Here is a 16,398-nt window from a genome sequence, read left to right on the forward strand (position 1 = left end):
TTTAGCCACCTTAATGAGCCATTAAGGCAACAAGATCCAGTAGTCTCACCCTTGCAGGCAATCCTTCTTGAGTCAATAAATCAGCCAGAAAAGATGAAAAACTCAACCCGACTCATGGATACATGGATTGATAGATCCTACATGGTAGCCAAGGAATTTATTGGAAGAATGATGAAAACAGTCCACAGGGCCATCCAAGTCCTTGAGATCATTCATAATCTAGTGGTAACTATCGACGCATTCACTCACACTAGAGAAATTATCATCCCAGTATTGCGAGTGGTAAGGAGGACATCAAGACAAGTTTTAGCACAAGAAAGGATAATTGATGGTGGAACCCATAATCTCTTACAATGGTCAACTTTGCTCCAAATGAAAGAGGTTCTAGTCAAGGACATCAATAGTAGGTGCAGCCGAGTTGAGGACACTATCCATCCTATTCAGGATAAGGTGTTTGATGTATTATGTGCAATCCTTGATAGAAGGATAGAGATTGAAACAGATGTGGATGTCCAAGAATTGGCGGATAGGATCAAGGCCATCTTTTGTAGAGAGGAAGACATAATCACAGAAGAGCAGCGAGATCAGATGTATGGTACTATGTTCCTGATTGAGAAAACAAAAGAGTTGGAGCACGGATGGGAGATGACTCTTCTTGCGGCCTTTGATGAGGTCCTTCACTTGGAAGAGCGAATGAAGAACATGCCTGAGATTCCCATTGCAGAGACTGAGGGGATTACGTCCAGATTCAATGAATATGCCAAAAAGGAACAGGGAAAAGGGAACAAAATTCTAGATGAAAAGTTGTTATGAAATGATGTGGCGATTCAATCTCTATTGGACGATGCTTTCTCGTTATTTGTGCCAATTTCTATTGGCTATGTTATGATAATGCTTATCTAAATAGGGTTATTCTTGTAACAAACCCTAATTAGGGTTTAGGTGTCAAAATCTCAGCCCTTGATCTTCTTTAAATCTAGGCCATTCATTGTATTTGAGTGCTATATAAGCTCACACTCAATTCATTTTGTAAGGTTAAGAAGAAGAATAAGTTTATTAGCAGCAGAGAAGAAGAGTAGTTATTCATAGAGAATACAAATTTGGTGAAGAGAGAAAGTTGAATAATTGTTGTTACATTTTGCTATGAGATCAATGAAATATTGAAGTTATGGTGTTTTATTGCAATCTTTGTAGCTTCTTACATGGTTGTTTATCTTCTTGAATCACTCTTATTGAAGATAGTATTTAGATGTTAGAGTTAGATTGAGTGATAAATGTTGTGTTTGATCTTTTAGTGAAGCTCATAGTCCAAACCACTAGCCTCTTACTGATTGTAAGTGTGCTCTGTGTGGTCAACTAGAGATATTGAAATTGTTTAGGGTTCAATCATTACTTGAATACTGATATGTATCCTATTGATAGTATCTATGTTCATTAATGATTCAAAAATCTTTAAATTCCCTTAGAAGATCGCACCGATTCTAGTAGAGTTGTTGTTCTATGGCAATACTGAGATTGGTAGAGTTTCACTAAGATTACCCTCCATTTAGTCATTCATAGGCTTAGTTTAGCATAGCCCTCTCTAATCCCTTATCTTTTGTCTTTTTTGAAACATCGATTAGTATTACGAAAATTAAGTTCCTCATTGGTGAAGTAGTTGCAAGAACCAGCTTTCATAGAAAGTACGGAAGGCCCCTTGATGAAACAGCAAACACAACGAACACTAGTGCTTATCCACATGTAGAGAACCTACATATTAGAACCTTGGAGTTGCCTCGATTGATCCTTGGGCGAAATATTCAGCATTCGAGGAAGCTTTGTTCAAGAGAGGATAAGGTACCTTTGGGTATTTTATTCTGTGTTTGATCGTGTATAAAAGACACATCAACAGGTGATCCTTAGGCGAAATATTCAGCATTCGAGGAAGCTTTGTTCAAGAGAGGATAAGGTACCTTTGGGTATTTTATTCTGTGTTTGATTGTGTATAAAAGACACATCAACGGGTTTCTAGTGAAAAAGTTCTCAATGCTCATTATTTTGTGTTTTTTCTAACTTTTGTCATTTTGATTTTAAAATCTAAAAAATTAATTTTGATATCCATTCATTTGTCTTGAGATTTATCAATCACAATTTTACAGATATTTCATTTTCATACAGAAGGGAGATTAAATTTAAAATCTATTTGACAGTCACAATGCAGATTAAGTTGAGACTTCATATTCTGGAGACCACTACTTTATCATATAAATTTAGGTCTGACCTCCAGTTTGAATGAAGTGTTTGAAATGTATCTCTAAGATCAATATATCAATTTAGTTACATCTGCCAACTCTTGACATGGTATTTGTCACGCTAAATGAGATGATTTTGGTTATGGTTCATGAATGGGCAATAGAGATGGTTTTGATAGGCTTGGAAGCATTTGGTTCTCATAATTATTGGTCTCTCTATCACATTTGCTTGATAGATGACCTTATAAATATGGGCTATCTCATGGAGTTAGCATTATTGAGTATTCTTCACCTTTGCTTCCCAAAAGTTTGGGAGGTTATTTGTCATATCCAAATTAGAACCATTTCATATCATTGAATAAGAGAAATTGCTTGACTTGCTTTGATAATAATTGTAATTTTTTTATATTTTTTGATTATTAATTACATGTTTTTTATTGATATCGATGTTGTGTTTAATTATTAATTCTACTAATGATAATTACTTAATTATGTTTGAACACGTTTTAATATGATGACAATCATGTGTCGTGTGTGCTTGTAGGAACACCCTAGCAACAATGACCATGAAGACTATCATCCGAGAGAGTGAATTTAGCTACAGTACAACACTAGAAAGATGGATGCACACACCGCTTGTAATTTGATTGTTTGTCATGACAATTGATTGCATATGTGTAGATGAGTGGGTTCTTGATCTATGCTTGTGATGTTGTGTACATTGTGTGTATGAAAATTTATAGGTATTTAACTAGTGTTCTTGAAAGGCATTTGAGGTCATAAAAATTTTGATAATTCAGATTTCCTTGATTTTATAGATATGTGTCTTCTTGACATAATGACATTTATGACCAAGCATTGTATTGATTATTTCATGATGTAGTATATATTCTTAATGAGTGTTATGAGAGCTTCATATGCTAAGAATGTTTAAATTGGCAGATTATGATGTTCTTAATGCCATTGACATAAACTGCAACCATTAATAGAATGGAAAATGGTATAGTTGGTATTGTCTTTAAAAGGGTGGTTGTATAATGATAGTGGGGAGATGTGTCTAGAAGCGTGACCCAGGTTCAAACCCTTAAAATGATAAAGTGGACCAAAATTTTAATACATCAAAAACCCCCAGGGTGATAAATTTTAACATATTGAAATTTGTAACAGTGTAACCCAGATTCTAACCCGGTGCAATAAAATGAACCAGACCATATTAAATCCACCAAGACAAAATTGTCGAAAGGACTCATGGTGCTATGGTAAGGGGGGATTTGTCTGTGCATGATTATGCTCTAACCCCAAGACAATAAAGTGAACCATAACTTCAGTTGGCCCAAGTTTACAATCTTAAGAATGTAGTGCAACTTAGACCAAATTGAGTTAGACCCTCCTTAAAAACTGACTCAATAATTGCCCATAAATCTAATAAAATGAAGGGAAGTAAATCAATCTAATAAAGCCCTTTGTCTATAACATAACAAATACTTCTCCGTAAAGATTAAAATGCCAAAAATGTAAAAATAAGTTCAACTGAAAAATCGTGATTCTGTTCCACACCATCAAGATTTTTGTCTTTTCAGGGCTCATGGTTTCAGTTCATCAATTTCGAGGGACTGCCTTTAAGGTGCTTCTGTTGCAATCATTTGGGGCACAAACTGATAGTCTGCCATTCCAAGAATCTTTTAAGTTCTAGCTCAGTTCATCTACGGGAATGGATTCAACAAGGTGGCAGCTCAAACTTGAGTTTGTGAAACAAAATTTTGAGAACTTTTCTTCTGATGCCCTCCCCCTCCTGCAGACCATTACAAAATTATGGGCATTCAGCATGACAAGAGCGCCTTTTTGACTGACTGTTTATTTCATAAGGAGGCTCCATTTTCTGCAATTCCTGAGGATGACACGTCACAGGATGCCACATGTGTTGAAAGGATCCTAGAGAGGATGATGTTCAATTGGCTTTTCTTCAGACATACTTACTATTTCCCACACAGAACCAAAGAAAGTCCAAAACCAATTGTCGGCCCTCAGTTAAGTGCAGAGGAAGGAAGATGGAAAAAGAAAGATTAAAATTGGAAGCCATGAATAAAATTGTTGAGGGTTCTTGATGGAACATGAAAACCCTTCTTACCCAAAAAGGAAGGAGGATGCTCTCAGCTCACAGTTGATCATCACATGTAAAGGGTTGCTTTTGGCATTTCTCAAGATCTTTGGCCATCTGTTGTAATGCCCCACCAAGAAACCCTAAAGGAAACAGCAACTAATACTCGAAAAGAGTGCAAAATTATTTTTTATAAATAATTAGAACACATTAACGTAAAAGATAAACCTTACAATTGAAGTTGTACATGCGGAAGACTTAACTCAAACTCCTAAAGGGTTTCCCAACATGAATTACTTAATTAAACTAATCTTTTCTTAAGGTCGATTAATCCATTTAAGATATACATTTATCCATTAGGAAATCAATTACACTAAACAATGATTGTTTCATTCATTGCATGGGATAACACTATCATTTCTATACATCATTTATGATTAAACATTCAATTACATTGCATTAATGAACTTAATCAAAGATAGAAATCCTAACATCTGAATCTCAACATAATACATTCCTTTTACATTGCAAGGATTACTAGTATTACAATTGCACTTAATACATCAAGTCTCATAATAATACATAAGAATTACATCAAATTACAACTGCCACAAAGGCATACATACAACAAATGATACAACTGACCACATAAGGGTCGAAGAGATACAAAACTGATCTGAGGCATCAAAGAGGTTCCAACTGGTTCAATGGAATGAAATGAATCCGAGAGAAACATCTAGAGCACCTGCGAAGCTAATCACTCGCAAGAAGGCACGAACAAAATACCCAATGGAAAGTGGCACTACCACCCGACCATGTAGCCCAAAAAGGAACCACCCCTTCGTGCTAGGAGATAGTACTAAGGCCCTCAAGCAAGCCACAACAAAACATCACATGGTCTAACATGAACATAAGGGACTCACCCAAAGCATAAGCATACAAAACAAACTCCCACAAGAGTGCTCCAAGTAAAGCCAACACATGACTACACACTAGTGAACATAAGGGAAGAGTGTCATCGCATGGCTGGTATGGGTTATCCCAACAAGCCTCCATAGGCCCCGGCCCCCATCCTGAGTTATCCTGGTAGCCTCTCCCAAACCCCCGGCCCCCATCCATGACTCATACGGACCCAACAAACCTTTCGTGAGGACAAGGTAGTTGGTTTGCCATTCCAGACCTTCCCACTGCATCCTGAGTCTGTACTAGCACTCAACCATGAGTGGGGCACAATTAATCTTAATTAATGTTTGAAACCCAACCCCAACTTATTAATTATGTTACCACTTGTTACACAACTTCCAGGGGGTTATCCTGACAGCCACTTTGGGTCCCAACCCCCACTTAAAAGCCACTCTTCCTTATGACACTACACAACCTCCAAAGAACCCCAAGGCAAAACACAAAAGCCAACTAACACATGGAGTTCAAAAACAAAACTAAAGAACAATCTGGTTATACAAACCTTCTACCAAGGTTAAACCACTGGAGGTGTGAAATGGACAACTGGTCTATCCACAAGACGAGACCAAAACCACAATAAAGCAAGTACAGCCACAATCAAAAACTTAACCAAATCAATTTGCAAGGTAGGCTTCCATTCAACAACATGCCATCACGACACAAAAAATGACTCTTTCAAATCAACACCAAAATTCATAATCAGAGTACATACTCAACAGGTACCACTTGCACTCTAAACACATCCATGTTAAGGTATCACAACGATTACTCAAAATATAATTAAAAACAAATGTTATCTAGTTGCAGCTCTTTCAATAACTGACTCTTTCACTTTAAAAAAATCCACAATAGGGAATAACGCATAAAAAGGGTCTAAGTAAATATACTCCCAAATAAACTTGCTCAATACTTGATTTTAAACCATACACCTTAAAAAGAATAACAACAACTCGTAGCCTAAATAAACAATTTTTTTTTTTTTAAATTGCACTCTTTTCGAGCATTAGTTGTTGTTTCCTTTAGGGTTTCTTGGCGGGGCATTACATCTGTAGTTGGTAAATTTTTTTGGTCTTAGTATGGCAGGCTTTTTCAGGCTCTTTGGTTGGGAAATTTATGCTCCCTCTAGTTTGTATTGGAGGATGTTTTACATTGTTTTGAAATGGATGAGGGCTCCAACAGATTCCCTCACTTACTTATCATAAACAAAAGATTATGATCAGACATCACAAACAGAACTTAATCCAAAACAACGCCACACTGAGATTCTAAATAAATGCAAACAAAATAACTAATTTCAATATAAAGCTAACCTGAGATCAAGAAGAAAATAATAATATGTACCTTAAACTTTGATTGCTTGAGAATTGGGGCATCCCCTGTAGCCTTGAGAAGTATTACCACTGACATACATTCCAGTGAAATATTTATGTAAAGCAAAAAGTTTGAACCGAAAAACAAAAAAAAAACACTAGTTCAAAAATCACAACTCTATGTTTTACCTTTGCGAGATGAGGCGTCTGTAGCCATCTAGACCTTAACAATTCTTTGCATACTTCAAGTGCATATACTTTTTGTTCCTGTAGCGAATTTTATCTCAAACAAAACAAGGGATAATATTCTATTTTTTATTCGCTTGTTTTAGAACCCCCACCAAATATTACTTGTAACGTAATCATATAGAGGTTAACGGCAGTTTTTTTCTTTTCTCCTCTCTTTGAAAAGCCAATAGTTAGGAAATTTCACCAAAAGTCCAATTGGGAAGAAAGGACTAGCTACAAATAGCCTAACCTGCCGAAGCGTTGGGCAATCGAGATTTAAATTTTCTCCTACTTGCTTTTTAAGACAGATGGGCCTGCGCTTATGGCTTTGATTTTCTTCTGTTTCTTGACACAATATTCGACGGTATGGACAAGATCAGATTCGATCATGAGAAAAACCGGTATTTCAGTTTGCTCCTTGCTCGTCCCCTTCATCGTAGTAGTTTGTCAGTTCTTAGAAATAGGAGTCACAGAAAAAAGAACAGAAACCAGTGCAAAATCAGATTTTAAACAAATTTCAATCGGATTCCCACGTCACAAAAAAAGGGTTTTCAGTATACAGTTTTTACGATTTTATTGAATTGCGAGATTACCTGTACATAAGGTTCAAATACCCCACAACTATCTTTGCTCGTCACGAATGAAACACCTCTTTAATAGTGAAAGAGAATAAAATCCCTTAATATAAATTTAAAGGTAACAGGGGAAGAGCACCATCGTGCATCATATTTCAATTATTTTTTTTTAGCTGTATTGAAATGTAGCTTAACAGTCTATAACTATTGTTAATATCAAGATTAAAAAGTGATCATTTTAAAGTATAGTCTAATATATATTTAGAAGATGTTCTAATAATCATGTACCTACAACCACGTCAAAAATTAGTCTAACTAGTCCAATGCATATTCTTCTAAGAACCAATACACTTTCCACTAATAATTGTACCAGTATTTATGCACAAATGTCAATAGAGTTGCACATTTCCAATTAAAGTCTACAAATTTTTACTACTACACAACTATTAATATATGTAAATTTTACTAATGACCTTTTAATTATCATTTTTTTTGGTTTCTTTAAAGTTAATTGGGGAGTTGGGTGAGCAAGAAGTCGCTGTCATTGGAACAATAAGATGTAACTAGGTCCCTTCCATTATGCAATAAATAATATAAACATTTTTAAAAATCAATTTAGATTAGTCAAACCATTGAAAAGTATTATCAATGACCAATGGGTATAGATATATAAATATTTGTGTTTATTGTGTATATGATAATAATTTTTAAATGTATGAAAAATAATTTTATTTTTATATTTAGTTAAAAATTTGTGTATTATTAAATATGGAAGGATTCTTGTGGATCACTCTCAATGCCTTCTTCGACTAGGGTTTTTAGTACCACCTTTTCACAACTTAATGATGTCACAACTGAGATTGGCAAGACAAATGGCAGTTCCATGCATGGTGAGTATGTTGCGAATGCTGACTTCCCTCCTCATGTCCTGTCTAATGGGATTAATGCTCAGGGAAACATCAAATGAATTTCTTCCTGCTTTTTGTCATTGCCCTTTGTGGGTGGTGATTTTGGTAAATATTCAATTGATAATGATGCAATTGGGTCAAGAAGGCAAGTCATAGTTGTTATGCTCTCTCAGAATGGCTTAGGATTTGTCACTAGCTCTATGACTATGAACCTTAGGACACTCTCACAGGCAGCAATTAAGGATGGCTCTAAGAGGGATTTGGATCCAACTTTTGAGGTCGATATGTGGTGTGAAAGGTTGAGTTGAATCTAGAAGGAGAAACCATAGATGTGGATTCCAATGCTTCCACTAGGGATGACCAGGCATGCATCTTCACCTTAAAAAAGACAATCCCCATCAAGGATGGATGCTAATTCTACTCCTAAGTTCTCCTAAGAGAAGTGATTGTGGCAAAACAATTGAGGTCTCAATCAAGGGGTTGACCAAGTAGGTTGGGAGCTCAGGAAATAAGGGGTTGACCAAGCAGGTTGAGATCTTAGGAGTTTTGACTTCAGGTGAAGGGGATGGAGCATGAAGGATGCTAGATGTTTCTTCTAGAATCTAGATGAGGGTCATGGTGTTGGGGGGCTCATGAGATATTTGGACAATGGTTCAAAGAAAGAGAAAGAAAAAGTCAAGTTCAATATGCAACTACACTAACACACTAAAGTTGGAGCAACTTACTAGTTATGTAGCCTTTTGGTAGCTTAGGCTTTCCTTTTGCTTAGTAAGAGCTCATTAATGGGTGCCCAATGTTCTCTTTATTAGCAAATGTAATAACTTTTGCTTTATATTTAATTTAATGGGTGGAGCCCCTGTGTTGTCATTTACCTACCAAAAAAAAAATTCAAGTGTTGATATTGGTTTTTAAGAAATTTACAATTGTAGTAATTTAAAAGATTTTGGATGATTAAAAAATAATAATTTGAAAAGTATTATGGTTTATTAAAATTGATGGCCACGTAAAAAGATCTTCATCAACAACAAAATATTTTATAATATTTTAAGATGTATGTCTTTTTAATAACACTAAATTTTCAAGATGCATTTATAATAAACAATGTAAAAAACATGATTTTTAAAAATTAAAAGAAATCATAGAGTTATCAAAGTCACGATGAAGGCTCTTCCTTCTTATGTTACCACAAACCCTAAAACCAATGGCAATGGTATTAAGACATTATGTTCTCTTATGGCAAGTGGTTATGAGTGCATGATCTCAAATAGTAAGGACAAGACTTTTGTAGTAGTGAACACAACTTTAAAGTAATTTAAAACATGAAATAGAGATACAAAAGAATTGAATTCTAATGTTACCTCAAGATTCAACACAATGAAAATTTGAAATAACCAATAAGAAGATATTACCAAACTCTATTGTTGCAACTGGATTTGCTCAATGGATGATATGTAGCTTCTTGAAATCTTTGCATGTACCTATTGAAGACAACTTATTGCTTTACATAGGACAATGTGCTAGTTTATAGATGTTAGAGTGAATAAGATGTCATAATAAGGTCGTGTACCTTGATTCATAGTGAAGAGGGAATTTACGTGTTAAGTCTACTTATACTAGATAATTAGTTATCATAACTTAGATGTCATAAAGTTACTTTATGTAGTCTAAATATTGTTCATGGGATCATGTTAGTTATCTTAGGTCGCATTCAAGAAGTTATCTCATAACGGGGCCATGTCTCATCATTTACTTTTAAATCATAAGCATTTATCATATTGCATCATGCATTTAATGTTTGTATCAAAGGTAGCTGTCCTCCTACCTCATCACCTTACCTATATAAGCAAAGCCTATTGTGCATTATAACATATCTCATGTATATCATTTTCATATCTCATTAAGTAATATCAATCTCATTGTTCATGCAAGCTCATGTTGTAACATTCTCTTATGGAAAGCATGTTTCTTGATTGATCCTTTGAAGTTTGTAGCTTCTTTATGGTTTCATTATCATTTCAACATGGTATTAGATTTATGAACCTGTAAACCTCTTCCCATTATTGAAGAATTGAGTTACTGCTAGAATAGATATTTCATTGCATGTTTATTTTCACTAGCGTTGGAGGGCATTTGAGCTCACCATTGAGTCCAAGACATTGAAAAATGTCAAAATTAATTTTTGTCAAAGTATCAAGGTTTTTGAGAAGGAATACTTGCCAACTACGGGAGGTAGCTAATTGTTTGGAGCAGTTTGGGCTAATTTGGCCCTGCCATTACATTCAAAAGGCCTAAAAACCCTAGAAACACCTATCAATTTATTCATTTTTGACACTTTCATCCAGGGCCATCATAGGTTTTTTGTTGTATCGGTGGTTGTATGGATATGTATGATCTGTACAATCCATATGGATAGGTGGAATAAATTTTTTGCCTCAAGCTATTTTTCACAAAAAAAATGTGCCCTATCCAAGCTATTTTTAACATTTTTATGGGCTAAAATTAGGTCTGGCAAATTTTTGCATACTAGTCTATTTTTCGTCGAAAGGTAAAAAGTATATTCTTTTTGTCAATTTGGCGTTTCAATTTTTTATCCAAAAATTATATTTTTCTAAAGTATAGGCCAACATATTTTCCAATTTTGGCAATGTCTTATTAGTTCCTGCCCTTTCAAGGAACTATTGGGGAGGGTTAATTTTAACATTCAAATAGTTTTTCCTTGCTGCAACCAATCAAGTTTCATACAAGAAATTTCATGAAATGCAGTCTCCCCATTTTGCAATGTTTAAATATTCGAAAGTAATCAAATTTTAACCAAAATGCATTAATAAAAGAATTTGTTGTCTTCTTATTGGATGAAATTATTGGAGCATTATGGATGCCTTCACGTGAAACAAAATGCTTAAACTACTTATTTGCTAGTTATTCGGTCACTACAGGATTGCAGAGGGGAGCAGGTTTACAGTAACAGTTGGCCTATAGGCAACAGAAGGTGTGAAAACCTAGTCTTACATTTGCAGTGAATTGTTTATTTCACGGCACGATGCATGGCACGAAGATGTCTAGGCTAGAATGTTGACAATATTCTTTCACATGCTTTGTTGGTGATCTCCTTGAGTGGCAACTACAGGTACCCAATTGCAAAATCTTGCATTATATCTAGCAAGATAATGAGGTGGTATATGGACTTGAGGCTCACAGTGCCAAGCCTGTAATATGTGAGGCTGCATTCTTTGTAGATTAATGTCCTTTGAAGTGAATGAAACAGGTGCAGAAGGGTTGGGGAATGGTACTCTATATGGGGATAAACTTGTAGAAGACATTGATGAAGTTGATAACTTACCTCCAAAAGGAATGGATAAAGGCGGTGACATAGACAGTGAAAAGGAAGCTGACATAGTCGATGCCTTGCTAAATGAAGTTGCGTAGCCTGGTGATTAAAAAGTTCAGAATGAGGCATATCTCTCCTGATTAAAATGTTCAGAATGAGGCATATCGACATTGAACTAAGAGGACATAAAATTGTTCTCAGGTAAAACTTCATATGCTCCAAAAGGAATCTCTTGAATAGCTTGTACATCATGTTTCTTTGATATTCTTGTAGCACATTCAATTTTGCTAAATGAGATTGAACAACAACAAGCGTGTTTGCACTCTTATTGTTGCTTTCAACAACACCTGAACAATTTTCCACCTGTGATTCTACAGCACAATCATCCACATCTTTTTTTTCTGTTGTATATCCAAATTGGAGGGTGTTTGGACATCTCGGCAATGTCAACTCTACCTTGCCATCAGATACTATTCGATTGGCTGGTGAAACATTACTAGATCCTCCACTGTTGCCGCTTTCAGAAGGAGAAGACCGGTCCATTGGGGAGGTGGGAGATAAGAAAGCATTATTTTCAATATCAGCACTGCATTTCCTTGAAACTTTCCAGTCCTCCTTGAACTTTTTAATACAGGATTCCTCTATCAATAGTAATTTTGCCCTTGAAGGCTACATGTCCTTCCCGCAAGTTGCTTCCTTTTGAACCTTATTTTGTTAATGAGCTCAAGAATCCTAGCGGCTAAACCTAAGGATGTAGTTGTTACCTCATTTCAAAAGGCATGTGTGAAGTTTTCAGACCACAACCTTCTTTGCAACATTGGGTAGGAATTGCGCTGCCCTACAGCACTTATTTATTATCGGGATGCATATATTAATATTTTGTGGTTGTTTTAATTTGTTGTGGCATACATATATATTCTATTGGAACACTTTTTTGGTGGGACATCCAAAGTTTAACCATGGACTTGTAGTTTTATTAGTTCGTGTGCAAAGGGGGGGTTATATCAGTTGAATTGGTTAGGCTTCCACCTTCATCGTCGACATCCTTCTTCCATTGGAAGTCCCTTCCACCACCAATCGAGGTCTTTTCCTTCTGACCTGCACTTGGTATCAAGGTTATTTTTTATGGGTTATTTTCCTACCAATTAATACACATTGATGTACTTCTCCCTGCAGTCTATTTGGAGTGGTCAAATCCAACCTCACTATGCTTTTATTGGTCACCAATATGTCCCACCTGCCAGTCAGATCTTCTTGGTTTGTTATTCCATTGGGTACCTTTTTTAATATCGGTGGTTGTATTTTTTATTACTCCAAGCATTTGCTAATTGGATCAGGGCATATTAATATTTAGGGATCTAATATTTTGGTTGAAGAGAATACAAATTTCAATGGTAACATCTATTCTATTGGCTCGAGATTTCTTTTTTTGTGGTTTCGGTCATTGGTGGAAGCGTTGAGGGTCTATAACTTTTATTTGGAGGCATCATTTTTTAATATTTGGTGGCGAGGTTCACAAGCCCACCACCTTATCAACCAACTCCCTAGCCCTTGGTTTCTATAATGTGCCATTTTGCTAGCCAAACCCAATCTCAGCCTGATATATTCTCTGGGCAAGCAGGTCAGTTCTTTCTAGCTTAGGGTCAGGGGGACAGGTCGCCATGATACACACATAGATGGAGTCGTATAAGTGGATTGGCATGTTGCACTTAGTCTATTATTCTCCCCATGTTTTTCTCCAATTAATATAGAGGGTGGGAGGGGGGGTCAACCGGGTCAAGCGGGTGAGTGATCTTCATCCTCTTGCTTTCCCGCACATGAGTTTTTCCAACCACAATGCATAGATCCAGAGGGAAAGAATATCCATGATCACTAGGCCTATTTGTCAACTCAACCCCATGAGCTCCACCATTTTCTTTTCCCTATCCAAGCATCTTGTCACCTCTCTGCCAAGCTCTATCTACACTCATTTTCTCATGTCCTATTTGGACATTTTCTACCATACAGGCTCTATCAAGACTCCTTTTTTAGAGAAAGTGGCCGCATTGACGACCAAGGGGTCCTATCCAGCCTAGTGGCATTTTTGACCCCCTCGCTTTTTATTGGGCTCTATATAGGCTTTTTCTTCTACAAAGCATAAATTGGGCATCCAATATCATTTTTTTGCAATTCATATATTGTTGTAAATATGGCTCTACCAACCTCGTTATGGTGGAGATTATTCTGCTTTATCTCTCTATTTATCAACCTTTTGCAGCTTGAAGTTTACCCTTATTTTTGGGCTCTTGAGCTCATAATTTTTTGGCACAATCTTTGATTTTCATGATTCTTGAAACATTGAAAAGGAATTGAGTAGCTTTGTGTGATTTTTTGCAATTTGTGGCATTTGCTTGATAACTTTAAATTCCTAATACTTGGAGAGGTACACTTTGTGGGGGACTTCATTTTCAATTGTACATCTTTTTTGGAGGTTTCTACATTCATGTGACAATTATATCGATGAATTTTTTAAGAATTGTCATGATTTGCAATGGGTTTTTCATTTCATCACTCTTCAATCATCTTGAAGAGGGGGAACTACAAACAATGGACAGATGGTATTGCCACCCATCTTAGATGGCTTCATTTGTTGCCCCATTTGTATAATCGTGTTCCCTTACCTGTCACTCCTAGTAAGAGATTTGCTTGGAATTGCAAAAGGGATCATGTCTTAAGAGTTATTTCTATGCATGTAGATGATGAAATTTTAGAGTCTATTATTGATTTTGAGTGTCCACGTGCTCTTTGGACTAAAATCTGGGAGTTATATAGAGATCCTAATATTCAGCCATTCCTAGATGATCCTATTTTAGATTGCAATATGCCTCTTCACTCTTCAAAAAGGATACCCTATGATTGTGATGCTATTAGGGAGTTTGATACTTTAGAGTATTTTGAGACTTTAGATGAGGTTGAGGTTACTTTAAAGGATCGTAATTATTCTTCATAGATGGTTGATCTACCTTCACTTCCATTGACTTCTTATCTAGAGTCATTTGAGACATTCATCATTCTTGTTCACTAGGACATTTTATTGTCTTTCAGATTTGGTTGGAGGACACATTTTAGCTTTTTAGATTTGTGGTTTTAGGATGGCTTCATCTCAAGTGTTTTAGACCTAGTTTGTCATTCTTATTCTACTAATTTAGAGGGCACTTTTGATGGATTATATCTCCTCTTTGATGACAACCATTGCACTCCTAAATTGTTACATCATATTCATCTTTGGATATTTTTCTACATCAGCTTCCACATAGTTCTTGTTTGTCACCTTATTCTTTTATTGGACATATACTTGATTAGATTGTGGCATCATCATATTTCATGGACAAGGAGACACATGAGTAGATTTCTAGTGAAGGGGATATAAGTCACATGTTAAGTTTAGTTAGACATACTAGATAATTAGTTGTCATAAGTTAGATTTCATAAAGTTACTCTGTTTAACTTGTTATTAATATTATTCATAGAATCATGTTAGTTATCCTAGGTGGCATTCTATAAATTGTCTTATAATGGGGCCATGCCTCATTATTTACTTCTAGATCATAAACATTTATTATATTGCATCATGCATTTAATATTTGTATCAAGGGTAGTTGTCATCCTACCTCATCACCTTGCCTATATAAGAAAGGCCCAGTGTATATTGTAACATATCCCATGTATATCATTTTTATATCTCATTGAGTAATATCAATCTCATTGTTCATGTAGTCACGTGTTGCAACATTCTTTAGTGGAAGGCATGTTTCTTAGTTGATCCTTTGAAGTCTGCAGCTTCATTATGGGTTTATTTTCATTTAAACACAATAGAATTTTATTAAGACAAGTTAGAATAATTATTGGTTGCCAGTTAATGATTATGAATTTAATTCTTAAATGTTGATTATTGATTATCATTTATTTGTTTGAAATGCAAGAAAATTTGACCATTGATGATTGATTATCGTACTAATGTTACTAATAAAATTTGGCATATAATGAGTGCATTGAATAAGGTGAAGGTGAGAACATGATCAAGGCAATGGTCATGTAGGAGTGGAAGTGGTCGATGTGATGTAATGCACACATGCACTTAGTTTATGACGAATGCATGTTTTAAATAGAATGACTAACCTGATGTAAATCTTATTATGAATTATATTTCTTTTAGTTGATTAATTATAAATATTTATTAATTTAGCTAATTTAAAATAAAGGATAAAATATGACTTGATTCAAAAATAATATCTTTATTAGTATGTTGGAAACTTGAGTTGTGTTGTGTTGTCATTGATGTCACTATGTGTTGCAGATGGTTTGGTGAAGATGTTGAGGTGTTTCTAGAAGGATAGTGTAGTGGAAGCTTCAATATGCAAGAAATAGTATTTATATGTTTTGGTATTGTTGAGTAGTTTGGTGAAGATGTTAAGGTGTTTTCAGAAAGATGGTGTAGTGAAAGTTTCAATATGCAAAAAATAGTTTTTAATGTCTCGGTGGAAGAATGCTTTGCATTCCTTCAGTTTGTGAAGATTTTGTGTTATGGTTTTGGATATAATATTTATTTTATGTGTATATTGTACAATCAAGTTTGTAGGTCCTTTATTGCTCAAATGGTAAAATGGGTTGTTGTTGTTTCTAAAAGTAAGGTTGTCTGTCAGAATAGGTCTAGAGAATGTTTGGTGGCTTCTAGATATGTGGGTTTAAGTGTTGCAGTTTGGAGGACATGTTAATGT

General features: G+C 35.4%; 1 protein-coding gene across 3 annotated transcripts in view; it reads right to left on the minus strand.

Moving 5' to 3' along the window:
- LOC131030752 (ubiquitin-like protein ATG12) overlaps positions 1-7,580 on the minus strand; it is a 57,817-nt gene extending 50,237 nt beyond the window's left edge. Inside the window, exons 1-4 of one of the 3 annotated variants that reach the window (XM_057961658.2) lie at positions 7,424-7,580; positions 7,081-7,259; positions 6,792-6,869; positions 6,634-6,692 (exon numbers count right to left, since the gene is read on the minus strand). In XM_057961658.2, coding sequence (XP_057817641.1) covers positions 6,634-6,692; positions 6,792-6,819 — 87 coding nt within the window. In that variant the 5' untranslated portion in view covers positions 6,820-6,869; positions 7,081-7,259; positions 7,424-7,580. Of the gene's footprint in view, positions 1-6,633; positions 6,693-6,791; positions 7,284-7,423 lie in introns of all 3 variants that reach the window. The other 2 variants (XM_057961656.2, XM_057961659.2) reach the window with 2 other exon arrangements.
- Positions 7,581-16,398: the final 8,818 nt, after the last annotated feature.

Source organism: Cryptomeria japonica, chromosome 2 (assembly GCF_030272615.1).
Source record: "Cryptomeria japonica chromosome 2, Sugi_1.0, whole genome shotgun sequence".
Classification (NCBI taxonomy): Eukaryota; Viridiplantae; Streptophyta; class Pinopsida; order Cupressales; family Cupressaceae; genus Cryptomeria; species Cryptomeria japonica.